At 42.1% G+C, this 16,842-nt stretch overlaps 1 protein-coding gene across 1 annotated transcript in view; it reads left to right on the top strand.

Annotated features, from left to right (window-relative positions):
- The window catches only part of poc1a (POC1 centriolar protein A), an 84,604-nt gene extending 68,741 nt beyond the window's left edge, over positions 1 to 15,863 (top strand). The window contains exon 9 of the mRNA XM_073826070.1: positions 15,262 to 15,863. Within this exon, the coding sequence (XP_073682171.1) occupies positions 15,262 to 15,354 (93 nt within the window). The 3' untranslated portion in view covers positions 15,355 to 15,863. The remainder of the gene's footprint in view (positions 1 to 15,261) is intronic.
- Positions 15,864 to 16,842: the final 979 nt, after the last annotated feature.

The following is a 16,842-nucleotide window of genomic DNA, read 5'->3' as shown; positions in this document are numbered from 1 at the left end:
TTAATAAGCAAAAACAGTCATTGTAAAAGTTGCTAGGCAATTGACCCTTCGCAAACAGCTTGATTGACAGGAGATGTGACAAATCATAGCGCAGAATCTGCCATTCTGTCCAACAGACAAATTCAGACAGGAGAGTAGATTAACTTTGGTGGACTTAAGCTTGAAACACTGTGTATTGACGTCTTTCCGTGGTTGAAATAAATTATGTTTTGAGGTTCATTCATGTTTTTTGTCTTACTTCAAGTAAAGAACAAAAGACGATCAATTCACATGTCATTTGTCTAATAAGGCAATACACTATTATACACTACAAAATTAACTTCATGTTTACTTAACTGTTGTATGAAATAAATCACATTTGCCATCATGCAAATATTCAGGGAAAAAAGTGCACTCTTGCTTGTGTGGCATTGCTGTGATATAAATATAATAGTGTCATTTTTTGCCTCATATCTTAAGTTTTAGTCTCATATAACTGCATTCCAATTGGCTCCAGTACGCAATCAGTTATCCTGCATCATTTGCATAATCGTTTGCATTAGCAACTGCATGAATGAATGAATGTAAGATGACGGACAGGTCTGGATGGGGTGCTGTGTTAAATGTGATAATTATTTTAACGTGTTATTTTTCCCATAATAATCACACCAAATTATACTATTAAATCAGCAAACCTACTACAAATATCTACAAATGGTGCGTTATTTACTTATAGTCATTTTAATGACTTAATGGGGAAGGTGAGTAGATCCTGACCTAGCGGTCTGTTGACTGTCTGATGTTATCGTTTTACATATCATTAGCTGTTTTCTGGCTCATCTTCGGCTGGGAAAGTGAAGGCTAATGTTTCTGAGCTGCCCCGCTCAGCATATTCACCTGACCTGCCCCTATTCTGTGTGTTTGTGGCATCTGTGCGATAGTGGAGAGGAAAAGACTTCATGCTGCAGTTATTAGGCAGTAACAGCTGGTTTCCATTGCAGAAGAACACCACCTTCTGTCCTAATGCTGTTCCTCTGGCATGTGGAAAACGCTCGGGCCTCAAAAGGGGCTTTTCATCATCTGGGAGCATTTATCCATATTCCAGATTCACATTCTCCATGCTGGGAATGCTAACCTTCACCTTCATGCAAATACCCATGTCTGCCTTGGCCTACAGCTTCCCTGAAGGTGGTAAAATTTAGCCAGGATATAGCCTTGATTCATGGTCCAATTAAAATCCGATCCAAGCAACCTCAACTAGAAGGGAAGTTACCAGCATTGTCTGGTGTATAACTTGGTATATATGTATACACTACCATTCAAAAGTGTGGGCTCACAAAGACAACATTAATTTGATTTAAAATACAGTAAACAAAAGTACTGTATTGAACGATAAAAAAATACATGTAAAATATTATTACAGTTTCAAATAGCTTTTTCTACACTACCAGTCAAAAGTTTTTGAACAGTAATATTTTTAATGTTTCAAAGAAGTCTCTTCTGCTCACAAAGCCTGCATTTATTTGTTCCAAAGTACAGCAAAACAGTAAAATTCTGAAATCTAAAATAACTGTTTTCTATTTGAATATATTTTAAAATGTAATTTATTTCTGTGGTTTTCAAAGCAAATTTTTTGCATCATTACTCCAGTCGCATGATTCTTTAGAAATCATTTTTATATTCTGATTTGCTGGTCAAAAACGTCTCAGGTTACGTATGTAACCCTAGTTCCCTGAGAATAGGGAACGAGACACTGCGTCCTCTAGAGGGCGCTTTTGGGGAACGCTGCAGCGTGCCTCGAGTCTGAAGAATGCATAGAAAAACTACATGAAATGGCCGGCGCCAGCGTATGACGTCACCGCGGCGCGTCAGTCGCTGCCGTTGCGTCACTACCGGGCGACCATAACATAAAGAGGCGCCCGTGCAACACAATACATCTTCAAAGTCTGAAGCTTTATCGTCCGAAGCATGGCGAAGAAGCCTAGAGGACGCAGTGTCTCGTTCCCTATTCTCAGGGAACTAGGGTTACATACGTAACCTGAGACGTTCCCTTCCGAAGGGAACTCTCACTGCGTCCTCTAGAGGGCGCTTTTGGGGAACGGTATACCAACACTGCCATGCTGAGGGGAATGCATGCTAAGCCAGCGAGCACTAAGCAACAATTCTGAGAGGAATTGCCCCTACTAGGACGTGGTGACGGCTGTCAAAACGTTACCCCTCCCGGCCAGAGGCCTGACCTGTTACCCACTTACCAGACTGGGTAGAACCCAGGGCACAGCTCAGGCTTGGAATTATAGTAATTCCTTCTGAGGGAAACGGCTAAGCTTCGATGGAAACTTAGACTTGTCAGAACCAGAAACTACCGCAACATAGGGCCTAGTTCCCTCAGGAACTGGCTCCCATATGAGGGCAGAAACCTGTCCTGGGTCCGTTCAAAGGGCCACTAGTAGTGGCGCGCCCTAATAGTGGATGGTCAGCAGACATCAGCTAAGATATCAAAGGAGTCGAACCCAGGGAACCGGGGTTGTGAGCCGACTCCAATAGATGGGAACAAGGCAAAACGTGTGACCCATACCAAAAAGGGATTTAAAAGAGGAACCCAAACTTGGTGGGAACCTACCAACACGTGGATTTTATAGAAGTGCCCCAGGTGTGTGTGCACTTACCACACTTGTGGTTTTAACTGGAAGACGCCCAGGCATAGCGTGGGACGCTTACCGACATGATCGGATTTAAGGAGAGTGTTTTCCCAGAGGGTTTCACTATCAGCTCCATGCCGTCTGAAGAGACGGAAAGGGGATAACCCTGAAGGTGAGGGGATTGCCACACTAACCCTCCCCTGGACAGAAGCTCGCAAGCTATCTGTCAACAGAGAAGAACATGGAGCTGAGACCATCCTGCAATAGTGGACGACAGTAGAGGACAAAAATCCTGACCCTGATCCACAGGGAGAATCGCTTCTCTAGAAGGGGGCACTGCTGTCTTTTTAGGGAACCCTTAATGAAAAGGGGAAGCGTGCACAGCCCGGTCCACGCGACCTGTATGAAGGTCTGGCAATCTCACGAAGGTGGGTTGGCGCTCATAGAAGACCCTTCCCAGAAGGGGAGCTGCACAACCGAACAGGAGCGAATGCTCTCACTGTTACCCTTCATAGAGGGGAGCATACATCCAGAATAAAGGCTGGAGAGTAGAAACCTGAAGCATGAAGGTCAAGCTCCTACCCTGGGAAACAGGGAGGAGAACTTGGCCACCAAGGAGTGGTGCTCTTATAAGTGAACCCTGGAAAGGGGGCACGCCAACATCCTTGTAGCAGGTCCATAACTCTCAAAGGTCTGTCCCTGGTAGATTCCTACCCTCAGGAGGGAGGAAGCATTCAGTCCTGGGAAGTTGCTCTGAAGGAAACCCTGAATTAGGGGAGCTCAGGTCCGTTCCAGCAATCCTGCGCACAGGGAGGAACGTGAGCTCTTAACCTTAACAAACCCATTCCTCAGAAGGGGGAGCACTCAGTCCTGGGAAGTTGCTCTGAAGGAAACCCTGGATTAGGGGAGCTCAGGTCCGTTCCAGCAATCCTGCGCACAGGGAGGAACGTGAGCTCTTAACCTTAACAAACCCATTCCTCAGAAAGGGGAGCACTGTTTGCCTTGAAAGTTTCTGGGAAGCTCCGAAATGAATAAGGGCAGCTTCCTAGTTCAGACACTTCGTAAACCTTTCCTCAGAAAGGGAAGTGGAACTAGGCCTGGGGAGCGAGAATCGATCCTAAAGTGACGGCTTTCTAAGGTGTTAAACACCGAAGGATGCTCAAACCCTCTGTAGGGGAGACATTCGACAGCCTGGGTGTAGATCCTACATCAAGTGCTGCTTCAGCCCTCAGGCTTAGAATGAGGCGACTTGAAGAGAGTCTCAAAGTAGCGCTCAGATAAAAACCCTTTCCTCAGAAAGGGGAGCGCACACCGAGAATCAAGACCCCAGCTGGAAAGCGTGTCACCAGGTGGTGCTCAAATAAAAAGCCTTTTCCGCAGAAAAGGGAGCAACCAAACCTGCTCCGAGTCCGCAGCGAGCACTCCGGACTGCTGGTACTCCTATGTAAGTGAACACCTGTCTCAACAGGTGTAGACACTCAGTTTCCATAGAAACCGTATTTAGGAGAGGACACGAAGCGGATCCTCGCACGCAGGCCGTCTGCAACAGAGTTAAACATACTAGTGCAATCTTAAATATAAATATCTTAAGATGCTTACCTAGGGAGAAAGGAAAAATTTCCTTTTGCTCGTTTAACCACTGAAGGGGGAAGCCCGATTGTGCTGGAACGAGTGTTGTGTAGACGGACACCACCATACAACCGGAAGGGAGGGGTGCTCCGTTGAGATGTTTCCACATTCCTTTTCTGAGGGAAAAACACAACACGCAACCCAAACCCTGCAGGCAACACGCCTATCCAGCCATAAGGGGGGCGTAACTAGGGAGTTATGCTCCTGTCTCAACAGGACATAAGTCTACACTAGGCCTGCAAAGGACAGCATAAACATACCAAGGGCAAACCTAAGAAAAACTTAGGGAGCTTACCTTGAAGAGGACAGAGGTCCTATGTGTAATATATGCTGTAAGGGTTGATTTACCGCACAGCCTGTGGAGTGGAGAGGGCAAACACTGCCGTAACCTTAATCCATAGGATCAGAGGGGGCGTCTGCCGTAGACTCGTCGTATTTCTTCTGTGAATAGAGAAAAACATACACAGGTCTGAGACAGTATGAAGTTCCTTCACATAAAAAATGGATCATACTCACCCATTTAAAAGCATCCTGTTTCATAGAAAGAGGCGGGGTTTTTTTTTTTTTTTTCAGAGACCGCCTGATTCCAGACCGTCCGAAAATTAGGGTTCTATACAGGTAGAACCCCCAAAAGGACATCATGGGTCCGGGGAGTGCAGGAAGCTTAAATGGAGACAGGGGAATTAATATGGCGACCCGACTGGACCGAGGGAAGGAGAGGCATTACTCTGACCCCTGCGAGAATTTTGTCTCGCTTGGATGACTTCCCTGAAATCCTGTCTGTCACCTCTCGATCCGCGTCGCCTCCTAGACCTGCTCGCAGGCGGGGGAGGAGCGCGGGATGCAACACTAGCCTTCTGCACCTACCTCCGTTCCTCAGAAGGAGGCGGAGCAGGACCCCTGTGGTGTTCGGGCTAATACCTGGACCTTCGAGGGATAAAGGATTTTTCAGCAGATCGGCTGGGTAGGCTTGGAGCACTGCCATGGTGTGCAGTGCACCCACCGCCTGACCTGCTGCTGCATACGCTCTGCCGTTCAGCAGGGCCGGAGAAGGCAGAGAGGGAGTCTTGAGAGAGAAAGCCTGCCCTGTGGAGAGATAGCATCTCTTCCACAAGGGGCGTCCTCTCATAGCCGTGGTCGCGCAAACCCTCGATACTAGCATAGTTCGCATGGACGAACTATGAATGCGCGCCGCGTACGGCTTTTTCCAGACCCTCTCGATTTCAGTATGAAGATCGGGAAGGAATGGGAGACTCACCAGAGCTGGATGGTTATGGCCTGAAAAGATATCGCTCGTCAAGGCGACCCCGCGGCGCTATCTTTCTAGCCCGCTTCCACAGCAGGACAAGCCTGGCCGTGGTGCGGTCCATAACCTCTGGCAGCTCTTCGTATGCAGGGCAGGAAGGTAGAGAGGATTCAGCCTCAGCGTCTTCATCCATCTCTAGCATTTCCTGCTCTTCTTGGGTGGAACCCAAAAGAGCACTTGCTCCTGGATCTGATGACGTCAGCGATAACGCACCATCATCAGCTAGGAGCCTGTCGTCGTCTCCGGCTGGCGAGAGAGAGAGACCCCTCTCAAGATCGTCAGCCAGTTCCACTTGCGAGCCCCACGAGCTCAGTTTCCTCCGTGCCTCGGCAACGGCAGGACCCGAACCGCGAGGGGCAAGTGGACGCTCATCTTTCCTCAGAAAGAGAGACAGACGAGACCGGAGCTTCTTCATAGAGAAGCGCTCATAATGTATACACAATGCCCCCTCAAGGACATCGCGTGTGTGCTCTTAGCCCAAACAGAATATCGCAAAGATCATGTGTGTCATCAGGTGTCAAATAACGCGGACACGGATGAACACACCGTTTAAACGACTTGCTAGTGCTTGCCATGATAGTAGTTCAAAGAAAGGATTCTTACCGTTTCTTCCCATGCACATCCAAACCGGGAAAGCTGAAGACAGCGAAGATGTATTGTGTTGCACGGGCGCCTCTTTATGTTATGGTCGCCCGGTAGTGACGCAACGGCAGCGACTGACGCGCCGCGGTGACGTCATACGCTGGCGCCGGCCATTTCATGTAGTTTTTCTATGCATTCTTCAGACTCGAGGCACGCTGCAGCGTTCCCCAAAAGCGCCCTCTAGAGGACGCAGTGAGAGTTCCCTTCGGAAGGGAACATTTATTATTGTTATGTTAAAAACAGCTGAGTATAATTTTTTTCAGTTTTCTTTGAATCGAAAGTTCAGAAGAACAGCATTTATCTGAAATGGAAATCTTTTGTAACATTATACATTTCTTTATCATCAGTTTTGATCAATTTAGAGCATCCTTGCTAAATAAAGTATTAATTTCTATAATTTCGAAAGCTTTTTATTTCAGATAAATGCTGATCTTTGGATCTTTCTGTTTATCAACTCATGAAAAAAAAACAGTTTTAAATATTGATAATAATAGTAATGTTTCTTGAACAGCAAATGGAATGATTTCTGAAAAAATAATCTGACATTGAAAACTGGAGTAATGATGCTGAAAATTTTCCTTTGATCACAGGAAAAAATACATTTTAAAATATATTTAAATAGAAACTATTTAAAATGTTTACTGTTTTTGCTTGTAGTAATAAATGCAAAGCTTGGTGAACAGAAGAGACTTCTTAAAAAAAAAAAATCTTACTGTTCAAAAACTTTTGACTGGCCGTGTAATTTTTAAGTATCATTACTCCAGTCTTGAGTGTCAGTGATCCTTCAGAAATCATTCTAATATGCTCATTTGACATGCTTGAAATAGATATCTTTTATAACATTATAAATGTCTTTACACTCACTTTTAATCAATTTAATGCATGCTACTTGAATAAAAGCATGAATTATGTTAAAACAAAAAGTATAATAAATAAATACTTGCCACAAATGAATGGTAGTGTATATATAAATCAGTGTGTATATCAGTTCATGTTATTCTCAAGAAAATATTTAATCAAATGATTTGTCCAGCCTCTTAAATGACTTCCAATGCTATATACATCATTGTTTTTCATCTTAAATTGTTTAAAGATAGTTAAATGCAAAATCTTTAACATCATTTTGACCCTGCAGTCCAGCAACTGATGTTTCCTTCAAATGCACATCCAGATGACATTCAATATCTCTCTGGCCATCATTTGATCATAAAGTTAAACCTTAATTAGATATAAATCTTGGGAGTGCACTGACTAATGTAGTGGCCTGATGCACACTGCAAGTAGTGGCTAGAAGAAAACACTGGATCCAGTTGCTGGAAGGACCCAATGAATAATTCACTTCGGAACCTGAAACGGGGGAATGTGCTAAGATGCACACTTTCTCACACACTCCCCGTATCAGTCGTACACCCGCTGCAGATTTCAGATGTTAGTATGGGGACGGGTAACTTTCATTGTATTACAGTGAGCCAAAACATCATTACTATCACTCAGTGGGTATGTTAGCCACCACTTTAATGTCCACAACTCTATTTAGGATTGAAAAACCACAGCTGGGGTATGCGGGCAATTGAGAAACAAAAATAGAGCTGGATCAAACCTGGAGAGGGTTTAATGGGCCTATAATTTGGGTTTACAGAGCACATGAAAAAAGGCAGTTATTGTTGTTTTGTTCTGTACAGAGGTTTTAATTACAGTGAGAAACTATTTTCTTTTACTGAATTCTGGGATAGTAAATTGTTGTAGATAACCTTTTTTTAATTATATCCTTCTGAACTTTATGCAAAGTGCCTTAATTGTGGTCCTGGACCACAAAACCAGTCTTAAGTAGCAATAGCCTACAATACATTGTATGGATCAAAATTATTGATTTATCATTTATGCCAAAAATCATTAGGATATTAAGTAAAGATCATGTTCAATGAAGACATTTTGTAAATTTCCTACTGTAAATATATCAAAACCTAATTTTTGATTAGTAATGTGAATTGCTAGGATCTTTAAAGGAGATTTTCTTTAGATTTTTTTGCAAATAGTTGTATCTCGGCCAAATATTGTCCTATCCTAACCAACCAGACACCAGTGGAAAGCTTATTTATTCATCATTATGACTGGTTTTGTGGTCCAGTAACATTATTTAGGCCTATGTTATGTTTAAACCAAAACCTCATTTACACAATTTCTATGAAGCAGATGCCTTCATCAAGTATCAAGATACTTATCCTATTTACCAAAAAAAGTCAGTATGGAATAAACTCAAAGCTCTCACACACAGTAGCAGCATCATTTTGAACACCGCTACTGTAAACAACACGTGTTTCGTGTAGTGTATTATTATCACGATTTTACCTGCGCTATCTCCAGTGACCTTCAGCGCTGTGTTTCACCAGAGTGTAGTGCTACCCAGCGTTTTCAGATGGGCCGATAGGCTCTTGCTCGTATTGATCGGAAAAGCACACTTGCAGAGGAAGGAAATGCAAAACCCATTCCCTCTAGCATGAAATACCAGCAGATGTTATCGAGCTCTGCCTCCCAGGCCTCAGGGGGCGGCTCAGGAAGCCTGTTTACTGAGCATCAGCCCGTCTCGCCCACATTCTGAACCGCGTGCACTCGGGGGGTCATCCTTGGGTTGCGCTAACCGAGAGCCCAACATCAAGCACGTCCTTGTAGGAGGAGTGCTTTGCTCAAACACGGATAGAAGGAAGACTCTGAACACGAGATCGCTGTGGAAGAATGATCAGAAATAACTCTCCAGCCTTAATTAGCATTCCAGGGATTTGCCTCGTACTGATTCAAACTAAATAAAAACAGGCCAGAGCTTTAGTCTACAGTTAGATCTTTAGCTAGATGATGGATTCTCAGAAATGTAGCAAATTTAGTTCTTTAGATGTATAAACAAACCTTGAGTGTTGTATTGTTTGTTCATAGTGGTCTATCCTTAAATGACTCTATCTCAGATCACACCTACATTAGTGCGTCTTCATATACTCTTGGATGGTCCCTCCAGTATGTGTCTTCATCTGCCTCTCATGCGGTGTAAAATTTTCCATGGATGTGTTTCCATTTTGCAACATTCCTGTGCAATTCTTTATTCGCCGTTTTGTATTTCAAAGGTTCTTCAGGGATGCTCTGCCATTACCATCTCAAATGCAGTGTGTGGGATCTGCTGATGGTCTTTTTGAGTAATGACTTGTTCTGTGCCTCTGTGTTCTCCAGAGCTCTTGATGTGGTTGACTGATTCACCTTTACTTCATTCTCAGCGGCTCAGCTCTGCAACTCCTTCAAAGTGATCACTGGCCCCTCTGTAGTTTCACTAACAAGTGCTCCTTTGTTTGTGCAGAGAGTTTCAAGGGTTGATCTTTTCTAGGCCGTGTCTGCTTGGCTTGAGGTAGCTTCCACTTCCACATGATTAAACCAACAGTGCCCACTGGGACACCCAAACCCTTGACTTACTTTTGTGCCACCACTTCAGTTTCAGTCTTCGCAGCTGTCTTTTCCTACAGTGAAAAGTGGCATTCGCCTTGGCACTGTAGATGCCACCTCTCCAACATGCCCATACATGAGATGTCTGCTCTAAAAGAGTTGGTCAACAGATTGATGTTTTTGCTAAATGTAAATGTCTTGGAGCAACAGCCATGAACAGTTGTGAAGCAGACGGTCAAAACATTGCTTGATGCCATGATTCAGTCTGTCTCAGGAAGCACCGCCAACACGAATTGTTTGTCTGGAGGATCATAAAGTCGTGTCCATGGTCGTGCAGACACAGGCCTGAGATCAGCACGCACAGTGTTGAGTGTTTGCTGGAGTACTGTAAAGCTCACTGGCTGTTGCTCTCTGAAGCTGTGCGAACACGTTTTTTAGAATGATGAATCATACTTTACCATCTGGCAGTCTGACGGTCAAATCTGGTTTCGAGGGTGCCAAGAAGAACACTACCTGCCCAAAAGCATCATGCTAATGTTTGGCCGAGAATAATAATGAAATGAAATTTTTCATGACATTCTAGACAATTCTGTGCTTTGTGAATATGTTGTGACAGTTTGAGGACGGCCCTTTCCTGTTTCATTACGATAGTACTCCTAGGCATAACAGGAAGCTGAAGCTCATACAGAAATGGTTTGTCAAGGTGGTAAGAACTCAGTTGGGCTGAACAGAGTCTCAAGCTCAATCCCATTAAACACAATCAATTCTGTCTGTGACCCAACAACAGTGATCAGTTCCAACGCAGCAGTGCATTAGATTAGAATGGCAATTACAATAAGCTGTTTAAATTTGAAAAGGATTCTCCTGTTCAATTTCAAGCATCCAGATGGTATAATCACACGTCTTGTGGATCGATTGGGAGTGTGCATTTAATTATCATTTTAGCAGTTTTGAAACGGCGTAAATGTGGACTTCAAAGACTTCTTATCCTGTTGCGCTCTCTATAGGACCAGCGACTAGTTGACGTCAAGCTTAACGCGTCATGGCAGAGCATTAAAGTCAGCTAGTCGGTACAACCCCTAGTGTCGAGATGCTAGTTTTTGGGGTGTATTTTAGGCTGTACTTAGCCTTAATGTGTCTCTAAGTAACACTCCTGATTAGCCGCATTTCCAACTTTGAGCCAAAAGCAAGCATAGTAGTGTGTGGCATAGCTAGTGACAATTCCACTGTCACTTCTGGGGTTGATTGTGCCTCCTTGGAGCTTTCTCTGGGCGAGCATCCAAGGGTTTTTGGCCCACAGGTCACCTTGGTCCAAAGCGGGTCATCTTGGTCTTGAGGGAGTGGTCATGAACAAAGGCAGAATTTATCCAACGCTATCTCACAACCAATTTGTACATATTTTACGAGGTGGCTAATTCGTACAAATTCATACGACCTCACTCATACAATTTTGTACTTTTTCTGTGAGGGGTAGGTTTATGAGCGGGGTTAGGGGTGGTCATTCATTCAAAGTTTTCCACTTTGTAAAATACGTACGATTTCTCACAAAACGTGCGTGCCAGGTCGTACAAAAAAATGCATGAATTGCCATCAGATCAGGTTGGTTTATCCAAGTCAGGAGACAGTCAGAACCGCTGCTCATTTCACAACATTTTCATATAAGACTAGCAGCTAACTTCAATATTTAAGATAAGAGAAGAGAAGTTCACTTCCAGAACCAAAATTTACAGATCATTTACTCACCCTCTTGCCATCCAAGATGTTCATTCTTTCTTCAGTCGTAAAGAAATTTTGTTTTTTGAGGAAAACATTTCAGGATTTCTCTCCATAAAGTGGACTTCTATGGTGCCTCTGAGTTTGAAATTCCTAAATGGAGTTTATATGCAGCTTCAAAGGGGCTCTAAACAAAGAAATTGACAATTTATATACTTTTTAACCTCAAAAAGGCTCATCTCATTTTCTCCAACTTCAAAATTGTCCTACATCGCAGTAGAAGTACCGACCCAATGCACAAAGTGAACATGCAAAGAAGATCAAATGCCCTTTACAAAAAAAAAAGGTAAAACAGCGATGTAGGACGATTTTGAAGTTGGAGGAGAAAATCAGATGGTAGTTTTTCGACATACCCTAATACCCCGTCTTGAACCGGAATACTCAGTTCACGCAGAGCTAGACAAGATGAGCATTTGAGGTTAAAAACCATAATAACCAATAATCGCTAGATAAGACCCTTCTTCTTTGGCTGGGATCATTTAGAGCCCTTTGAAGCTGCATTTAAACTGCATTTTGGAAGTTCATACACACAGGCATCTTAGAAAGCTCTCGGATTTCATCAAAAATATGAAATATATGAAAATAAGGTGAACAAAGGTCTTGTGTGTTTGGAGCAGCAAATTTTCATACTTGAGTGAACTATCCCTTTAATATTAAAGACAAATTTAATCTTGATTACAATTGTGTATTTATTTGGTTTCATATTGGTCTAATATTACTGCTGGAGTGTGAAGTCTTTATCTATTCATCTTGCCCTCCCTGGTGTAATGGTGAGGTTATGTAATGTTGTCCTATGGACAATCATTTTTTCAATCATTTTTTTTTTTTTTTTTTTTTTTTTTTTTTGGGAGAGAAACAATATTACTGAATATTAAGGCTATATTATTCATTTTGAGATTTGGATGCAATTAAATTAAACTAAGCTGTGACAAATGTTCTCTGTAATTTAATATCCTCAAGGGCTGCCAGCTTTCTATCTGTGACTGAGTTTAAGGAAAGCAATGCCTGAGCGATAGTTGCTCATCTCTCCCGGTGAGCTTGTTTTGAGGACACGCTCTGAGCGCTCCCACCACACATGTGCTGTTGTTAATGGCCCAGCCCCCACACTACATTAAGGTCAGTGTGTTTCTCAACCCGCACCCTCTCCATGAGCCCACTACACCATGCTGACCCTGGCACAAGACATCCTGCCTCCATTCCTCATCTCCTCTCCAGCCACGCTCAGAGAAGGCCGCTTTCTTGAGGGGTCCGTCTGTGCTTCCGCCCCACATAGAGGATGTGGTGTTCGGTTTCTGCCTCATGCCATGAACGAGGGGGCTCGTATTCCGCCCCGCATAATCAGCGGGTTTGTCTACGAGGAGAACGGCACATCTGTTTGGGGCCGGCCAAAATAGATGCCATTCATGCATTCTTGTGACGACGGATTATGACTCCCTCCCACGCTTGAATCTGAATGTCTTTCCCTCCCTCACTTTTTCTCCGTCCTTTATTTTGCTTCCTTATGGTGCTTCACTCTGTTCTTTTTCCATTCTGTCATAATCCATCTGAGTAGCACAATACTGAGAAGCTTTGAAACTTTAGCTTTAGGACTCAACACATGTATATTTTTTTTAGTATGCACATACATACCATTTTAGGAACCCTTGCCCTTTAGGACAATGTAAATACTCATTGTTTTGATTTGCCATCATCTTTACATATCACAGTCTTAAGACATGTTTGAGTCCTCATCACATAACCTGTTTAAAGCATTAGATTTTGCTTATTTGGTTAACATTAAGAGTTTATTGTACTATAAAAATATACTATACATTTCAGAACGCAAACCTTCCTCCTCTTTTATTAAATCCAGCTGCAAAAACGACTCTCTCTGTGCTTCCCCATGTTATGATGTCACACTGTATGTGTCAGCACAAGACCACCTCCACAGCAACACATCCATAATGAAACTTTTCTGATAATTTACTCACCCCCTCTTTCTTTAGTTGAAAAGAAATTAGGGGTTTTAAGGATAACATTCCAAGATTTTTCTCCATATAGTGGACCTCAGTGGTGGCCAATGGGTTGAAGGTCCAAATTGCAGTTTCAAAGGGCTCTTCACAATTCAATCTGAGGAATAAGGGTCTTAAGTAGTGAAAGGATCAGTCATTTTCTAAAAAATAAAATGTATATACTTTTTAATCACAAATTCGCACAAAATCTTGCACTAGCTCTGCATTAGCATTATGTAATCATGTTGGAAAGGCTACACATGGTTAGTTCTTTGTCTGTGTACTCTGGTTCAAAAAGGTAGGGTAGAGTGAAAGGTGTTCAAGGGTGTTTTACTTCCTTTGCATGTCCGCTTTGTAAACATTGGGTCGGTACTTCCGCCTACATAATGTGTGAGGTCAAGCCAGTGCGACATAAGTATTTGTGGTTAAAAAGTTTATAAATGTTTTTTTTTGTTGTTGTTGTTGTTGTTTTGTTAGAAAATTACCAATCGTTTCGCTAGATAAGACCCTTATTTCTCACCTGAGGGGTGTTCCATAAAACAAATTTACCAAATAAGCCAGGCTTATTTTAGTTAGTCTGACTTATTGTCACTTGATTTGGCTCAAAATAAGTCAGACTAACTGAAATAAGCCTGACTTATTGGGTAAACTTGTTTTATGGAACACCCCCCTGGGATCGTGTAGAGCACTTTGAAACGGCATTAAAACTACAGTTTGGACCTTCAACCTGTTGGCTCCTATTGACGTCCACTATATGGAGAAAAATCTAGGAATGTTTTCCTCAAAAGCCTATTAGACTGAAGAAAGAAAGACATAAACAATTTGGATGACATGGGGGTGAGTAAATTAACAGGACATTTTATTCTGGCAGTGAACTAATCCTTTAAGTGACCACTCACAAATGAGACAAATGCTGTCAGTGTTTAAAGCACCTGGGCTTGTGAAAGATCATCAGTTCTCATTCTGCGAGATCTATCTGCCTTCGTTTACCAAATTCTGTTCTCCTTCTGTTCATCACTGGGCATCACATGAACTCAGCTCCACTGGTTTGAATCCTATCTCTGGGGTGCCTGGAGGGGAAGTCCAGAGCACATCAACTGGTCACTGGGTTTCCTCAGGGATTAGTACTTGGACATACTTGGACTTGGATATACACTACATCCCTGGTACCCATCATACAGGCACATGGTTTCTCCTACCACTGTTATGCCAATGACATGCAGCTTTACTTTTCATTTTAACCAAATGATCCCACAATAGCTCTCGGAGTGCCTGGTGAACATCTCAGCATGGATGAAAGACTGTCATCTGCAACTCAATCTAACTGAGACAGAATTTCTAACATAGAAAGTCTTCCCAGCCAACTTTTTTCATACACAATTATGATTATCGCTCCATAAGTTTGAGAGATCGAAAAACAAGCTAAAATGGCATTGCGTTTGCGTATTTATGTCACATTCACCGAAACTTGAAGATCAGGTCCTTCCTAACTCAATAGACTCCATAACTCTTTATCCAGGCCATTTCTAAATTGGAATATTACAATGCTCCTCCAGCAAAGAGATGGTACCACAGAAGCCGCAGAGAGCCACAAAGTTGCTTTCCAGAACTTTCTCATTCTCTGTTTCCTGTTGGTGGAATGATCTTCCTAACTCTATTCAGACAGCCGAATCCCTCACAACTCTCAAGATACTGCTAATTTGGTTAAGTTTAGGGGTCTTCATCGTGCCTTCTAAAATATCTTGTTTCTTACACAACAAATTGTAAAGGTTCATACACCTACTCAGTTATGTTATTTTTCCATGAGATCTGGTTGGAAGGATGACTTCCAAGGATCACATTTGGTCATTTTCATGACTCTTCTGATCATGTTTTGTAGACGGTGGCCATTTTGGAGCAGCGACTGACTCTGACAGAGGACAAACTGAAGGAGTGTATGGAGATGCAGCGTCGGTCCATGTCTGAGAACTGATTAAAACCATCTCCCGGAGCTACATCTACCTCACTATCACAAAAAGACCGTTTACAGTTCACAATCCACCGTCAAAACTTGTCCAAATGTGTGCGTTAAAGATCCACAGTGATAAGAGTGAATAAAATGAGAAAGAGACTTTATTATTCGGTGGCAGATGTTCGTGCAGATTTTTGCAGTAACAGCAGTGTGAGGATGGAGGATTGTGCTGAGTGTGGACGTGCTGCGGGCCGTAGCATCAGCTCTACCGTAATTCATCCTAAAACCACAAACTGAAACTCATCCTTGGCTGAAATCTGATAAGAGAAATCAAAACACAAAGCCTCCTTTCTGTACTTTTTTGATAGGCAGTATGTGTTTGTCCTGTTTTAAATTAACTCTCCAGTTGTCGTTTTCCTATTCACTTTTGCTGTTGTGAGTTATACTGTCTTTATGTAACTGAACACTTCTTCTTCTTTTTTTTTTCAAATTAAGCTTTTACATTGTAAGCCTCATTTTGATGCATTTCACTTTTTGTCCATGCCAGTAAAATAGGTTTGTTTACCATGGTGTGCTTTGTGTTATTGTTTCAATATATTGCTATGCGCCTTGTAGAATTTGCAAAATGTTCATTACTGTATTTTATCAAAATAAGAGGGATCGTACAAAATACATGTTATTTTTATATAGTATGAATAAGATATTTCACATAAAAGATGTTTACATATAGTCCAGCAGAGAAAATAGTAGTTAAATTTATAAAAATGACCCAGTTCAAAGGTTTACATACACTTAATACTGTTGTTACCTGAATGATCCACAGCGTTTTTTTTTTGTTTTTTTTTTTGTTCAGTAATAGTTGTTCATGAGTCCCTTGTTTGTCCTGAACAGTTAAACTGCCCACTCTTCTTCAGAGAAATCCTTCAGGTCCCACTAATTATTTGATTTTTGTAACATTTTTGTGTATTCGAACTCTTTCCAACAATGACTGTATGATTTTGAGATCCATCTTTTTACACTGAGGACAACTGAGGGACTCATATGCAACTATTACAGAAGGTTTAAATGCTCACTGATGCTTCAGAAGAAAAAAAAAAACAATGCATTAAGCCTGGGGTTAGAACTTTTTGAATTTGAAGATCAGGATAAATTTAACTAACTTTGTCTTCTAGAGAACATGTATCTTCTGAAGCATCAGTGAGCATTTGAACCTTCTGTAAAAGTTGTAATAGTAATAGTTCCTCAGTTGTCGCCAGTGTGAAAAAATGGATCTCAAAATCATACAGTCATTGTTGGAAAGGGTTCAAATACACAAAAATGCTGAAAAACCAAAGAATTCAGAACAAACAAGGGACTCATGAACAACTATCACTAAACAACAACAACAAAAAACAGCTGTGGATCATTCAGGTAACAACACAGTATTAAGAACCAAGGGTATGTAAACTTTTGAACAGTCTTTTTTATAAATTAAACTATTATTTTCTCTTGTGGACTATATGGAAACGT

Source organism: Garra rufa, chromosome 20 (genome assembly GCF_049309525.1).
Source record: "Garra rufa chromosome 20, GarRuf1.0, whole genome shotgun sequence".
NCBI lineage: Eukaryota > Metazoa > Chordata > Actinopteri > Cypriniformes > Cyprinidae > Garra > Garra rufa.
This window is presented reverse-complemented; position numbering and strand designations above follow the sequence as displayed.